Source organism: Lepisosteus platostomus, chromosome 28 (assembly GCF_059453375.1).
Source record: "Lepisosteus platostomus isolate fLepPlt1 chromosome 28, fLepPlt1.hap1, whole genome shotgun sequence".
Lineage (NCBI taxonomy): Eukaryota > Metazoa > Chordata > Actinopteri > Semionotiformes > Lepisosteidae > Lepisosteus > Lepisosteus platostomus.
Genome location: NC_142638.1, coordinates 5,191,470 through 5,207,024, shown reverse-complemented (window position 1 = coordinate 5,207,024; position 15,555 = coordinate 5,191,470). Strand labels below are relative to the sequence as shown.

Here is a 15,555-nt window from a genome sequence, read left to right as displayed (position 1 = left end):
AGGCTCATGGAAAACGTCAAGATGAGCTGTAAAGAAAGCCTCTTTTCTGCAATTCATTTTTATACTCCTAACACTACGCAGACAATTTAATTTGGCTATTTATTGGGGCAGTTTAACTTTTGATTTGCGTAGTTTAGACTTCCAATAGCCAGCTTTGACAAGCAACATCCTGGGTTGAGAAAAAATGCAGGCAAGCTGTACACACAACTTCCCATCTGCTTCAAAGATGTTTCATCCAGAAGGTGGCAGGAGTGAGTTTTCTTTACCCTGCTGAACAGTTGAGTGATAAATGGCTTGTTTTTCTTTTGCCTTGCTTGGACTAAGCCCCAAAGGAAATGAAAATCTTAAGAGTTTAATTCTTGACAGCGTTCTGTCTGATTGATCTCTGACACTAGCTAAACAATAACAACCCTGAGTAAAATGTCAAACTGGATTTGGGGAAAGAAAAAAACAAAGACGAGAGGATTTCTGTTTGGCTTTCTTGCAGACGTGGGGCTCTGGTTGAGGCCTTTATTTCCTGCACGAGTCGTTTAGGACTCGGGACACAAGAGTGGTGTCTGGTCACGTATTTTCTGTTACCGGTGATGGAACTGCTTCTCTTTCACAATAAACGGAAGGTTCTTGTCAAGCTCACAGCTGATGTCTGTCTGCCTCAGAGAGGATTTCTAAGCCATACAGGTACCCTGTGTTTGAAGGAGGAGGGGCAGGTGTATTCATATTTAGCACACTGTGTCTTGGCAGCCACATGGAGCACATTAGTGCCCTTGTTGGATGCCCATGAAACGGTTTTGACAGTCTTTTATTGCAACACTGAGGGACAGGTGCGGGTTACCATGTTGCTCTGGTGATGCAGTGATGTTGCAGAGCCCTTGTGCAAAGCAAAAAGACATGCGAGTGGGTCTCACATCCCCAGAAAAAGAAAGGGCTACAAGAGTAACACCCACCCCCACCTCCCGCCAATTACCAGAAAGGTGCCTTTGGTACAGGAATGGTGGCATTCCCAGCCGAGCCTTCTTGCTATCCAATGTGTTGGTTGCAAATCTTGTAATGTTGTAGTAGGAAAGAAACGCCAGTGCAAGGAACACAGGGTGTTAATTACAATCTTATCATGGTCTGTCATACACTGGTATACAGCCTAAGAATACAATTATGAACTTTACAGAGCTGTATAAGATTGTGCCTCGGAACTCACTTCACGAGAGGTAGGCATAGACGCATACATCAGCTTCCACTGCCCCAGCGTCCTAAGGTTTTGACATGTTTAAAGCCCAGAATGTTTCCCACATGCTTTCCAACTAAAACACACATAAATCTCTTTAAAAGAATAATGTTCCTCAGTTCAGGTCAGATGAACGGCTGTTAATCCACATCTACAGCAGCATTTATTTCAGAAGATTTTTTTACTGTTAAAATTATTTATAAAACTTTATTCCAATTGTTTTTTTTTCTTGGCTTACATCCACATAGTAAAACACAACACAAATAATAAACAAACATAAAACAGAGCAGAGCGTTACCTAATATAGTCAAGATTAAACACGCTTGGTGAAATACTAGCAATAGGAACTAGAAAAAAACACAACTTCCCTGTTTCTTTTCAGACTCTTTGAGCAAGGGAGTACACAGATATAAACCTTTTGATGGAGACAGTGGATTGTTTGAAAGAAGAAGTCATCTCTCTCAATTTATACTAAAGCTGTGTACCATAGAATTCCAAGTTTGCCATTTATCAACAGAGATGGCTTTTGCTCAATATTTCAATGCAAGTCTGAAAAGTGGTGGCAGCTATTTTTTTTATTGGAAATGAGTCATGATTAGAATAATATGCAAAGACATTTACACGGTAATAAAATAGCATTATTTTAAAGAAAATATATTTATATATTTCTCCTTGCATTTCTATACTTATGTTACAGCTCTCTGAAACCATAATCCATTCCATACCTGAGAGCCTTTTACGTTCTGAGCAATCATGATAGGAAGAGTTGAGGCAGAGTGATGCAATGTTAACCTTCTGGTTTGTAAGGGATTGTGTGCAGAGGTGTGCACAGTTTTATTTCTTTGTATGATGATAAAAAAAGAATAAAGAAAAACAAGACGGCTATGTCCAATTCTGCATCTTAAAGGGGGGAACAACAGAAAAAGAGGAGTGACTGGTTGAAAAAAAACATGGCTTTGCATGAATTTCCATGCAAAATCTGGGAAAGATTCCTCATCAAAGGGCTAGAAAACAGATAGCAGCCTTATTCTGTGTTAGATTTTCTTCTTCAAAAAGCGTCATGGGATGGGTAATCAAGATGTCTTTCCTACAGGGACAAATAGAAACAAGATCCTAAAAGCCACTGCACACCAAATCCAATCCTGCTCTTGATTTAACAAGTGGAATTCTCAAGCCCTGATTAAATTACGGACTATGCACGTTTCCTGTCACTCCTTGTCCATCGAGACTGCAGCAGGTGGCTTTTGGAAATTGATATAAGCTCATTTTACACTACAATAACACTGTGCAAAAGCATGTACTCCCACAACTCCACGTTGCCGTCTAGGAAGCCTGACTCTGGAACAGCAGCCATGGTCTATAGTTGATCTTAAAACAACTTTTAAGGAAAAATGTCAGACTAGGATAAAAAAAAAAGAAATGCTGCATTAAGCAAGGAATCAGAGTTAAATAGGGCATACATGATATGTATATTAAAATAAAAATGACCAATGAAACATGCATCCAGTCCAATCTCCTACATTTTGGATGTGCATGGTATCACTTTTTGTTAGCTTTTGATGTCTAGTACTTTGTTTTCTTTACAGCAAAAGATTGCTAAAGATATAAGCCCTGACATTTAAATGACTAACAAACTGAACATGCAATGAAATTAACTTCTGCTTTTTCAGACAAACATAGTACAGGAATTGGATCCAGTGCACAATGGACTTAATACTGCCTGAGCTTACATATGGGCATTTAAACATAAAAACTATGCTTCCATAATCTCAAGTCCTACATAGTGAGCGGTTGTCTCTTTAGTGTACTGTGTCTTTGAACATATAGGAAAACAGCAAACAGAGCACTGTATGAAACCTTCAATGCTCAGCATGATTAAAAGTCCCCTACAGGAGAAAGGGGCTCTCTTGCAGGCCTGGAACCTCAACAACCTCACTCTAGTCACAGTGCACAATCCGCAAATTAAGGCCATCGGGGGCTGTGCTCTATTATCTATTAAGTTGAAAGTTGATCCTGGGTCATATCAGTAACTGACTGCGACCAGAATTCCCCAAAAGGTGGCACACAAGTGGCAGAGTGCCATCAGGGGTGGATTTACGATTAGTCTGCCACGGCTGTCTCGTTTCTTTTTAAAATAGCGGCTCCTGTATGCAACTCCCAGTCACCTGTAGGCTTGCCGGGACGTCAACGAGACACACGCTGCTCCTCCAGTCTACAGTAGCTCCTGTCGGGCGCAAGATGGGTCAGAGTCAGAAGATGGGTGGGGGGGGGTCAGGGGAGACTGCCCCCCTGTCCCCTACTGTTCTCCTGTGTAGCACAGGAGTTGCTGCTGTGAGTAGAGAGGTAAAGAGACAACTGGCAATTCCTAATTGGTGAGGGATATAAAAAAAACTAAAAAATAAAGCCCATCAGTACTCTTAGAGCACAACTCCTACTTCAAAATAATTCATGTTGTGCATCTGAGCCAACAGGGCAGCCGCAGAGTAGTTTCGATCTCTTAAGGCAGAAGACAGACGCCCACAAAGAGAGCTTGCTGCCCCTGAGGTTCCAAGCCACAGACAACTCCCTGTTCCCCAACAGGCACAGTTATATACAGGCAGCTTACAGCCTCACCTTCTCCCTCCTTCACCCTCAAGCACTTTGACAACCCAGATGGATTGGAAATGCGGCACCATTATCTCATCACTTGAACATAACACAAAACGTTACTTTAAACACAAATCGCACAACAAAACACCAAATCCTTGGAACTAAAAACCAGCAGAACCTAAGTGAATTCATAATTAAAAATTATTTTGTGATGAGAAGGCAGTGAATCAAATATAGGTGTAGACAATTTCACTGAACCATTGCATCAGAATACAGACTGTTAAAACGGTTTAGTTTTTTTTTTGTACAGTAGTTTTTTTTGTGACACTTTCTTAAAACGCAAAAGAAGCTGTAAAAAAACAAACATGCAACAGCGAATGGCTTTTTACAATATGATAGCGATATCTTTAGCAGCGTAAACTGCTGCGTTTCTTTTATGTCTGTGTTTTACAGGTGCGAAGGAAAAGAGAATGAATTGCAATTCAATTACCATGCTGAAAAACAATATTAGACTCACAACCATTATTAACATTTCACATTATGGTTCTTTAAAATAAAATAAAAATAAAATAAAATGAGATTAAACAAACAATGGAATTAAACCATCCAAAAATTTTGGGGATGACTTCTTTCTGGGGCTGAGGGGGGCAGTGAGGGGTCAGAGGTCACGATTGGGTGTGTCCAATCCACTGACTCTCCATTGGGCGACGCAACAGCTCTTCCACATGTCTGGCCACATCCATGGTGTCATCCAGGTCAAACTCCCCATCCGCATCCAGCATGGTGTCATTCCTGTAAGGACAGAATGAAACCGTTCACACCCAGGAAGACACCTGCGTATGCGCACGTACCGCACACACATCTATTTACATACAAAAACAGGGAGGCACACACTCATTCGCACAGACAGACACATGCCGAGGTATGTGGGCATACACAAACAGACCAACTCATAAGAGAATGTCCCTATCCTGGTGCTTTAAGCACTTTTTCCCTTGAAACAATCCTTGAATTTCTTAGATTCTGCTTAAAAACACTCGGCACCGGCAGGTATCACGTAAAAGAAGATACTCTTATTAAAACTTCATTAACTGCAATTCTGCTGTCACTTTGATGACTTTCTGTTCATCAGATGTTTTTTCAAATAATGTCATAATCCGATAATAACAATGAAAAAGGTATCATTCATGTTTTGAATACATTGTTATCCATTTTGATTAAATGTACCTGGAATTCAGGATACATACAAAGTGAAAATTATTTTATGTCTTGTATGCTAGTTGCCAACTTGTGTAAAACCAGCAGTTATGCATTGTTCTAGCTGCTTAATGAAATGGGTATTGTTACTTTAAAAGACGATACACAACGATACTTAAAAAATGCTGTGATTGTGCAAGCTGTCACACAATAGACCTATGTTATACTTTAAGGTGCATTATCTCTAGTTTTAAAACCTAATTATGTTATCATATGTCACGTACTGTATAATGTATTGCTTTTACGAGATGTTTTTTAATTCATCTTGTCATAACACAGTTTGATGTTGGCATACGTTCGGAACCACAAAATTGAAAAAAAGCCTTAGCCTTATAATAGGTTTACATTCGTTTTAAGTTATGCCTATCATAAAACTAGCCTATGCCTAGCATCAAACACTTTAAAGGCAAAATGCCTCAATCTTTTTACAAAATGGTTTTATTAAAGGGAAAATACAGAGTAATCCACCGTAAATTATTTTATTTAAATTCAGCTCAGAACCTGCAAACGTGTAGGATCCAGCTTGTGTTTACAAGACCTGGCAGGACCACTCAGCCAGAGACGCGCTGCAGGCTCCACAGTGCCTTCCAGGACTGTTAGTGCTGCCTGAAGGAGCCACACGTCTCTCACCAGCATCACTGCAGGCTTGCAGGCTCCCGGCAGGACCCAGGAGCTGAGGCTGACCTGACTCCAGCAATCCTGGCCAATGGTGCACAGTTGTTTTGCAGGTTTTATTTAAGAGTCTTGCTATCTGAGTGGAGTTTGTACGCTGTCCCCATGTTTGCGGAGTTTTCCTCCGGGTGCTCTGGTTTCCTCTGGCAGTCCAAAGACATGCTAGTAGGTGAACTGGCTTCAGCGAAAAACTGGCCCTGGTGTGATTGTGTGTGTCTGTGTCTCTGTGTGCCCTCCGATGGACTGGAGTCCAGTCCAGGATGTACCCTGCCTTGTACCTAACGCTTGCTGGGACAGGACCCAGCTCTCCCATGACCCTGAATTGGAAGAAGTAGTTAAAAAATGGATGGATGGACAAAATAATTTGTTACGATTATGTCGTCTGCAAAAGAATGCCCACTGAGAGGTGTGCCTAGGACACGTGTTCTGCAAGTACAAGGCACTTACGTGGTGGGGTATATGCCATAGGTGTGTGGGTGACTGACGGATGGAGAGGCCGCGTGATCCATATAGGTGGCATTTGCCCCAGATGGGTCAGGAGGTGCAGTCGCAAACCTGGAGCAGAAAAAGAAGTATTAAAGACGACCCAAGAAAGGGAGAAGGAATGCAGAAAAGCAACCTGAAAGAAAGTATCTACTGTACCACTGGGGTTGACTGAGTCACAGCTTTGCCCAGACTAATAAGCTCTAATAATTTACTGAATTCCGGTCTACATGGCTCCGTCTTGGAGCTGGTCCCACATGTTAACTGCAGGATATTTAAGCAGAAATGCAGCCAAGTGAGATCTCCTAATTGGCAATTGGCATTCTAAGAGAAGTTGTAAATGGCAGATCTTCATTCAGCTCAAGTGTGTGCACAATTAAATTTGCAACGCCAACATGAAAGGAGTCAAACGGAATTAATGCTCTTGTTTAAATGGGCTGGGAGACAAAGGAAGGCCCAGGGCGATCCGCATCAAAGCTGATAACAGGGAGATCTATGCATGCTGAAGGACCAATTAAGGCTGAGAGAGCGATGCCTACTGATGAAGTACCACAGATGAGAACCCATGGAGCAAGGAAATGAAATAAGACACCATGATGAGAAATCTAAAACAACTGTACATTTGATATTGCAAATTAACCTATTCTCATCGTCAACAATGACTGAGATCTTTAGTTTCTGACACAATCATAATGAGCCTTGCCAAACTGTAATAGTCAATTTCGGACAACACAATTGCAGCAAAAATCAGAAGAAGAAAACGCAGATAACACAGTACGTATCCTTAACGTTAAGGATCTTGCAGGGCATGATGCATGGGCCTGTCACTGAAAAATAAGACAAATGCAAGTACTGTGCAGGAGAATACTGGGGTAAATCACTCCCTTTCTTTTGTTTGTCTGTACGTAATGAGAACCGTAATGCAGCCATCACAGAGACTTTCAGACAATGATCTGCAAAATAATCGTCCGGCTCAGTAGTTTAATAATCTTTTGCCCAAGAATGTGTAAAATCGATCCGTGTGAGCAAATGCAATGCATTTCAGTTTCTTGAAACGCCTATATTGCTGAACTGCAGGTAAGCAAATGCCCACAATCTGGTGAGAAGTGAAGTGACAGGTAAAAAAAAGTGTTCAACTTACTCTGGCACAACCTGTTTAATCTGTGGCTTCACATACCCATCCACTTGTTTTGCTGCGGGAAACAAATGGTAGGAGATATTAGTGGAATAGCTGAAATTCAAGGACTATAATGAATACAAGTATTAGCAACTATTAAATTCATTAGGAGTGCTTTGAGAAGATACCTTTAAAGGTGTGATATAAAGTTTATTAGTAGTGTTATGATATAACTATTTTGTTATCATGGTATTCATATTTTACATACACAACTTATTTCTGTACTACAAATCAAAAAAAAAAACTAACACTGAAATAAGTAACGAGTATATTAGACAAAAAGAAAAGCCTACAGAGAGGAGGGGTGTAGTATTTGGAGAAGACGTCGTCCTTCGGCCGGTCGGGATACAGGAACAGCAGATGGTTGAGGTCGCTGATGCGATCAGCCAAAGAGCGGATGGAGAAATCTTTGGTCGTGTAGGGCATCAGGTTCCACACCATCCTCTCCCCTGCAGGGTCATAGGCAGATGAGACAGGGTTGACAGCACAGGCTAAGAGCTGAAGCGACACAAATGTTAAACAGCCACCTGCAATCATTAAAGAATTAACCAGCGGCATGGTTCAACTTTTAAACACAAAGGTCAGTGCTCATTTAATCTTTTGTTCTTTTTTGAAGTATATTGTCTGCGGACATATTTACACATTTGTCCTATCATCTGTAGTTTGTTCCTGATGTATTGTTTGATTTAAACAGGGTTTACATGCAATGTACACCACAGTGCTGAAAAGACAACAACAATGTAAATAAAGCATCAATCATTTACAAAACCGAGTCATAATGAAAACCGGCAAGTAAAAATTTTGAATTTAATAAAGTTCTGGCTTAAACCAAACTGATACACAAGTTTGTTCATGCACCAAAATGCATGCAGGCTTTCTCCAGCAGAGAGCACAAGCACAATTACAAACGGGAAGAGGCCATTCAGCCCATCTAGGACATTTGGTATTCGATACGAGGACCTCACCCAGCCCATCCTTGAAGGAAGCCAGGGCATTAGCTTTAACAATGGCAGGACCGCTTGTTCCACACTCCCATCACTCTTTGTGTAAAGAAGCACCTTCTGTGCTTGGTTTAAATGCACTTCCATGTAGTTTCCACTCTAATAAGTGTCATTAACTCTACGATAAAATATGCTTATTCATTAATTCATTTTTCCTTTACAATATCAACTGTTGATTCACTTCTCAGAAAAAGGGAAAATCGGTTCTAGCCTTTCATTCACATTTGTGCTTTTAAAAAAATAACTTCTTAGCTGCTGTATTGTCATTTTTCCCAGACGGAACTGATTTTTTGTGAATGAAAGCAAGGTCTAATGTGCATCAGCAGAATGTCAGGAGGAAGTGGTATGCAGTTCTGGAATAAACACTGACAATTTTAGTCACTGTTAATAAATCAAATATCACATTCCCTTTTCAATACCTGCATATACATGGAAGCTTCATACTAAGCATTCTTGTTTAGGAAATATGTACATTGCTCTAGACAAAGACTCTATAATAAAAACCCTTTGCAACCATACCATCACAATCTTAAAACTCTGATATTCCACCAAAAAAGTGGTGAGTCCCTATGGATGAATAAATTATTACAAAATTGGATTGGATTGGATTGAATTGGAAATAAAATGCTGCAAACATCTGAACAGACATGCAGGTAAACAGATAGATCAGCATTTGTCACAGACTATGAGAGGACAAAGTGCACGTAAAAACGAAAAAATGAAGAAATGATCTCAATACTGAAAGTAGCTTTTAGTCTGTGACTTCTGCAATTTTTGTTTTCTGTAAATCCCCTCAGAAATTCACTGCATCCTTAAATGGCAACATTGGGCAGCCTGTGCAAAGCTGGGCTTGATCCATTCTTGTTGCAACGAACAAAAAGGATGCATGCTATTTTGCAGTTCATTCTCATCTTCCTGTTCTATTTTTCTCCCCCTTGGTTAAGAAGTGCAAACCTTCAATTAGAACAGCCTGAACGATTAATGGATTTGTGCAGAGATGAGAGGAGGGGAAGGTCTGCAGAATCAAATCGACAACTAGCAGGTCTCTGACCTGCTTATAAAGGTAGTAATCCCTCTCTTCCCCAAAGCACAACTGTGGTTTTTCTTCAGAGCGCAGCTATACTGAAACCAATACAGTGGGCTTGTGAAGTTTGTTGGCCTACACAACTTTTTAATATGAAACCTGTGCCCCCCAGGACAGGACATTTTGCATGAAACAATACCAGAAGACAACAGGCAGCTCTGTCCAGCTTTGTCCTGGACAGCATTGTATCACTGTATCATCTTTTGCACTTGCAAGCCATCATGGGCACAAATGATGTTCTTACCTAGCACTCATCAATCACTAGGAACGTATTTCCTTCAGTACCAATTCACTGAGTACCAAAGTCCACAGCAGCAGTTTTGATGATACCTCTGCATGAAGACGCCGACTAACATGCGACTCCAGACCGCACAATCAGGAGGAAAAAAGTCGATGGACTTTCAAAACATTTAGTTTCGAAACATCACTCTCTTAACTTATCTGCTAGGCAATTCATAGAGGTACATTCTTATTGGGTATTGTTAAATCATTTACTCTGAGCTGAAAATAAGCACTGCCTGTATCAAATTGAAAACAAAAGCAATCTAATCATAATACCGCACCTGCTTTATTGGGGTTTTCGGCCACCCAAGCTATGGTTATCCCTCCAATCTCAGAGTCGCTGAATCGCAGCAGGAAGGTGCCATTGGGTTTCGACATCAACATGTCCTGGGCCTGCTGCTTGTTCACGAATCCCAGTATCGCGCTGAAACACACAGGGGGCACAGCTCACACTCCACCCAACTTCAGCACTTCCATATCCTCAAGATGTTCAGCCTGCTCCTGCAGATCCTGCTACAGTTGCTATATCCTCTATTCATCTGCTCACTGCAGAAGTTGCTGCATTTGGGGTTAGATTTTCAAATGTTTTGTTCCTTCACTCTGCAATATCTAAACTGAACTGTTGGTACTCTTTTACAGCTCTAGGATTGTGATCTTAAAGCAGGTCACCTTGGATCAAGGAGTCAACACAAACAGTTACTTCATCAACGCCCTGTGAAACTTTCAGGTCCATCTACCTGAACCGATCAATTACTTAATACAACTAACTGTTCGCCCACCTTGAAAGATATGAGGTGTCCAGAATCTTTCACTGAGAAATGTGGCATTGATGGCTATGAGCATATACATCAACATGGTGACGCAGTGTGTTTCAGCGCTATCAGTGCTGGGGCCCTGCATTTCTAATTCTGGACCTGGATTTATCCCACCTTGCACCTGTTGCCTGTCAGGATAGGCTATGCAGCTATGAACTGGGTGAAGCAGTTCTAAAATGGGTGGATGTATCTCTCCCTTAGTAAGAGCTTAGAAAGGCATAAAACTGCACCAACATTTTGTGCATATTAGAACATCTTGGAAGAGGATTTTGTTGTAATGGAGAGGTTTTGGATCTAGACAGAGCAGGGGAAACGATGACAGCAGGAAAAGATCCTAACAAAACTTTAGATCTCTCAGTAGCTTTCTTGGCTTTTAAACACCTGGCCCAACATCTTTTGAAAGGGGCATAATAAAGTTAATTACACCTAATGTAGGAAAACTCCTCAAGACCTTTACTCCATTGAGTCTGGATTTTTTAATGCTGCATAGAAGGTCAGTAATAGTGAAGAACTCTCTCACCCATCGTTCCAATGGGGTTTCAGGTGCTTTTTCGTGAGCTCCATAACTCCATCAAACCACTGCCAGAACGTGAAGTTTCGACCAGGTAAGCTTTCCTGCAAGGTACAAGAGGATGACAGGCTTCACAGTGACGCAGACGAACACTCTTAGCTGTTGTCTGTTAGTGGGCATCACAGTGTAGTGGTTAGCGCTCTGGGTTCTCAGCTGGGAAGGAGTGGATAACAGTTCCAGCAGCAGACTGGTGATGTACCCCTGAGCAACGTAATTTCCTGCAGTTGTTTGTGTTCACCTTGATTTATAAATTTATCCCAGGTGACCCTGGAAGGGACTGGGATCCCAACCAGAAGAGGGGTGGGGGTGGGGCGGTTGCACAGTCTTTTCTCAAGCCTTTTAATGCTAATGAAATCAGGAAAAAGCTCCTGTCTGATGAGCCACTAGGCTCAAGTATAGACTTTTTCAAATAAGTATTAAGTATACAGTGCCTCTCTGTTTCAAACTGCTGTCTCTGGCACATCACCAGGAGCCCAGTCTTTGCAGCTCAAATAAGAAGGAAACCTACTGTGCCAAAGTGGCAAATACCCAAGAAAGAGCAAAAGGTTTATGCTTGTTTATGCACTGCAGACTCCTGTATGTAAGCCAGCATCGGGAGCTGGACGTCTCATGCCTATTAACTTATTTAGACGACGACAGCTTACATAGACATGTTAAAGGAGTATTAACATTACTAGTTTTGCACCCATTTATGTCTGTACACAAATATTTGTGTAAGAAAATTGCAGGTCATAAAACCTCAGACAGATCAAGCTTCTTTGCAAGAGGAGATGATTTCCATCCTTGATGCTCTCTAAGCTATTGGAATCTACATTCTCCTGGTGATCACATGGGCTTCCTCCAGATGCTCCAATTTCCCCCCCCAGTCTAAAAACATACATATTTTTTTGTTTTCTGGGAAAATTGGTTCTGGTGTGTGTGTGTGTGTGTGTGTGTGTGTGTGTGTGTGTCCTGTGATGGTCTAGCATCCCAGCCTAGGTGTATAACACCTTGGGTCTGTTTGGCGGGATAGGCTTGGCTCCCCCTGGGAACTTTGGAAAAAGGTTAGAAAATAGATGGAAGAAAATGGACACCATGGAAACAGAAAGTTATTCTACTCTGTATTGTGCTCTGAACCATACCCTGTTGAACTGTGACCAGGACATGGTCATGCTGCGGTAGTCCTCCGGGTTGACGCTGGTGCTGCTGAAGGCCTTCTGAGCCAGAAAGACTAGGTTCTCCTCCGACAGCCCCCTTGTGCTCTGCACCTCCGCCTTGAACTTCATGTTGAGCGCCTCACACAGCTGCGGCCACAGCACCTTGTCCGGGACGATGAAGGGCACCCTCCCCTGCGAAAGCACAGAGGAGATCTGGGGTCACACCCCGGTAACAGACATTTCCATGATACTCTGCACAGATCATCACAAGTAACAACCGAGCCCCTTCCACATGTAACTGAGCATCCCAACCTTACAATCTTACTGCACTCTGGGATACATCTATATTTCTCTTTCGGATGTTTGTCTGCATATGGCCTAGCAGGACGCACAGGGCCAAGCTACTACACAAGTTCCAGTTTTGGAGTAGTGTCACACACTACTTGAGGTCTTTACCAGGTTTGCTCAGTTTTATATGTCAGGATCTCCGTGTTACGTTTTTTTTATTTCTGTCCCTAATTTAAGTTCACATTCTGAAATTTATTTCAGAACATGAAGTTTTCCACCACCCACACCCCACCTCTACTCAGAAAACAAGCCCCTTTAAGTACTTTTAAAAAGGGAAATGTATCATCTGCTTCACACAGCAGATCACACACGCATCTCTGCCACCACCTCACAGTAAAAAAACTCCTCCATTGCACCTTTTTAACATTGCTATGTGACATGCACAAAGTGTCCCAAGAAAATGCCACCCCATGCCACATCTCTGAGTGCCCCGCATGTAGCACCTCCTGCCAGCGTTCACAGGATTGCTGCCATCCAGGCTACTGAAAATGAAATATGTTCCGAGAATTACTTGGAAAACATATCCTCCCTCCCAGAATTATGACATAATGTGACATGTAACAGTTTAAATCCACGAAATATAAACTATTTTACATATAAAGCAGCTGATCAGCTGGCAATTTTCCAAGAGGGAAGCTCTCTCCCTCCTATCACAATAGCTTTGCAAACTGTGATTGTAGAGATAAACCTCAAACAGCAGATTGGAAACTGATGTGTCATCCAACTCTGAGGCACAATGTTATCAAAAGGCCACCATTTCCCATAGGACACCTCAATGTTTGTTTTTTGGAAAACAAAAACCAAAAAGTTTTGCAACAGCTGTACTTTAATATGGGAGTGGGGGCGGCATTGAGCTTTGTGCTGGAAATGATTTAATTTCAATAGTGCACTTTCTGCAATTTGTGCAATGTCCAGCTCAAAGAGAGGAGTAAGGGAGTAAACCGGGACTCACCGGTTCAGCAAAGGCGTTGTCCCACAATACTGTCGCTGTGGCATTGTTGTCTTGGCTGCCATGGACGATCACCACAACTGGAAGTGATAACGTCTGTTTGGGAGGAGAAGGACATTGGATTCTCAAGCACATGGAAAGCTTGGGATGAATGGTCCTGTAACTTAAAAATGGTGAAACTTAAGATGTTATGACATGTGATGAGAACAAAAGTTCCCAAAGTGGAATCTTTGAGAGATGAGCAGGGCTTTCTCAGCCTTGCTGGTTTGGAACAGTACAAATGCTGATTTGAAAGAAGTAAGAAGCTGAAATCAGTGGAGACCTTGACTTGAAACACCAGCTCGTTCCCCCCAACGCTGAACTGCGACTCGAACAGGATGGTGAATTTCTCCTCCGTCACGGACTCCGCCCCCCGTCGATCGGAACGCTTGATCCTTTTCAAAGACTAGAAGAGAGAAGACAAATCCCAGTCGCTCACAGAAGTCAGGATAAGGCCTCACACCACGCGACACTTCTCCCCTCTCTAAGCCAGGACACGTCAAGGAGTGGTATTTCAGTGACCCACACACTTGAGCCAACAATATTTTTTTTAATTCTAATAATTCTGAAGTTTCTAAGTCCAACACCCTTTTGTGAAAAAAATCTCACCATATTTCTAAAGTGGGCACTGAGAGTTCCAGTGGTTTGGTGGTACTCCATGACACAGTTATTGTTGAGTATCTCTCCACTGCTGTCACTGAAACACAAAACAAACGAAGGCTGTGAATGGGGATTCACTCCCTTCTCAACCAGCCACACATTATTAACTATCTAAATAAAAGGCATCTTTTGGCCAGCAGCACATCTGAATGTTTTAGCTCCGTTATGGGGCTACATTTCGTCACAAAATGAACAATATTTCTGTGCACTCAAAACCCTGTAGAGACTATTTTTCGGCAATGCATGTAGTGACTATACATTTAGCAATTAATGCACAATTCAATTTATCTGGTTAAATGCAACCTGCCCTTTCTGACGAGCTGAACTGGAGACGGTCGACAACTGTGGATTAGAATGAGAATGTCCTACAACAAAGGTAATGTCCCAAAAATTTGTATTCAATATTAATAGTTAGGTCACCTTGTTTTGCACCACCAGATAACAGCTTTCGTTAGCGACTGTCACTAAAAGCTTGAGATTGGGGATGTGTCGAGGACACAAAGGCACGTGTGGGGAAAGTTCGGAAAACCTTGGAAGGGACATTCTTCAGCTCTCATTTCCCTCCTCTCTAAGCAGCACAGCTTCAAGTTCTGTATTTTTTACAGTAACAGGGTGCACCTGTGTTGACCTTCTAGTACAGGTTTCCATTACCATGGCTCATGACCCTTTCCAGGATGGTTATCGGTCAATTTTCCTCCAGTATCGAAAGACACACAGGGAAAGCTCTGCTAGGGTGAGGAGGTGGTTATTTACTGAGGTTCCATGTTACAGTTCCTGTTTTATTGCCTGCAGGCAATTGTATGACCGTTTTCTATTATTATCCAAATAACCCATAATTACGATACATTATAATAATCATAATTCTTTTCAACCTCCCTTTTAATTTTGCTTCACCTGACAATTACATTGTGCAACTGCAGTTAACTGCTTAAGCAACACAGCTATAGCTGGTCACGCCAATAAAAAAAGAAAGGCACCGCACGGATGAAAACGGCGAAAGAGGCAGTAAAAAGAGGGATCTGAGCGTGGAGAGACGGGGAGAACAAGAGGAGGGCGCCTCACTTCCGGGTGTTCTCGTTCTTCAGCAGGGCCTTGGCTTGCTGCTCGCTGATGATGGTGGCCTTGACCTGCGGGGGGTTCATGTGCACGTTCAGCTTCCCCCCCACCAGCAGCCGCACCGTGGCCGCGAACTTCGTCTGCGTCTTCAGGACCTGCGGGGGCTGCTTCTCGATGATGAAGGTGCTGAGAGGGACAAGGGGAGGGAACTCATGTT

The 15,555-nt window shown here is 42.2% G+C and overlaps 1 protein-coding gene across 7 annotated transcripts in view; it reads right to left on the bottom strand.

Annotated features, from left to right (window-relative positions):
* Positions 1-1,395: 1,395 nt before the first annotated feature.
* stat5a (signal transducer and activator of transcription 5a) overlaps positions 1,396-15,555 on the bottom strand; it is a 91,011-nt gene continuing 76,851 nt past the window's right edge. For 6 of the 7 annotated variants that reach the window (XM_088622988.1, XM_088622986.1, XM_088622984.1 and 3 more), the window contains 11 exons: positions 15,345-15,524; positions 14,232-14,319; positions 13,906-14,028; positions 13,587-13,679; positions 12,272-12,499; positions 11,100-11,194; positions 10,046-10,188; positions 7,691-7,846; positions 7,362-7,413; positions 6,185-6,292; positions 1,396-4,600 (listed from right to left, as the gene is read on the bottom strand). In XM_088622988.1, the coding sequence (XP_088479114.1) occupies positions 4,474-4,600; positions 6,185-6,292; positions 7,362-7,413; positions 7,691-7,846; positions 10,046-10,188; positions 11,100-11,194; positions 12,272-12,499; positions 13,587-13,679; positions 13,906-14,028; positions 14,232-14,319; positions 15,345-15,524 (1,393 nt within the window). In that variant the 3' untranslated portion in view covers positions 1,396-4,473. The remainder of the gene's footprint in view (positions 4,601-6,184; positions 6,293-7,361; positions 7,414-7,690; positions 7,847-10,045; positions 10,189-11,099; positions 11,195-12,271; positions 12,500-13,586; positions 13,680-13,905; positions 14,029-14,231; positions 14,320-15,344; positions 15,525-15,555) is intronic. The other variant, XM_088622983.1, reaches the window with a different exon arrangement.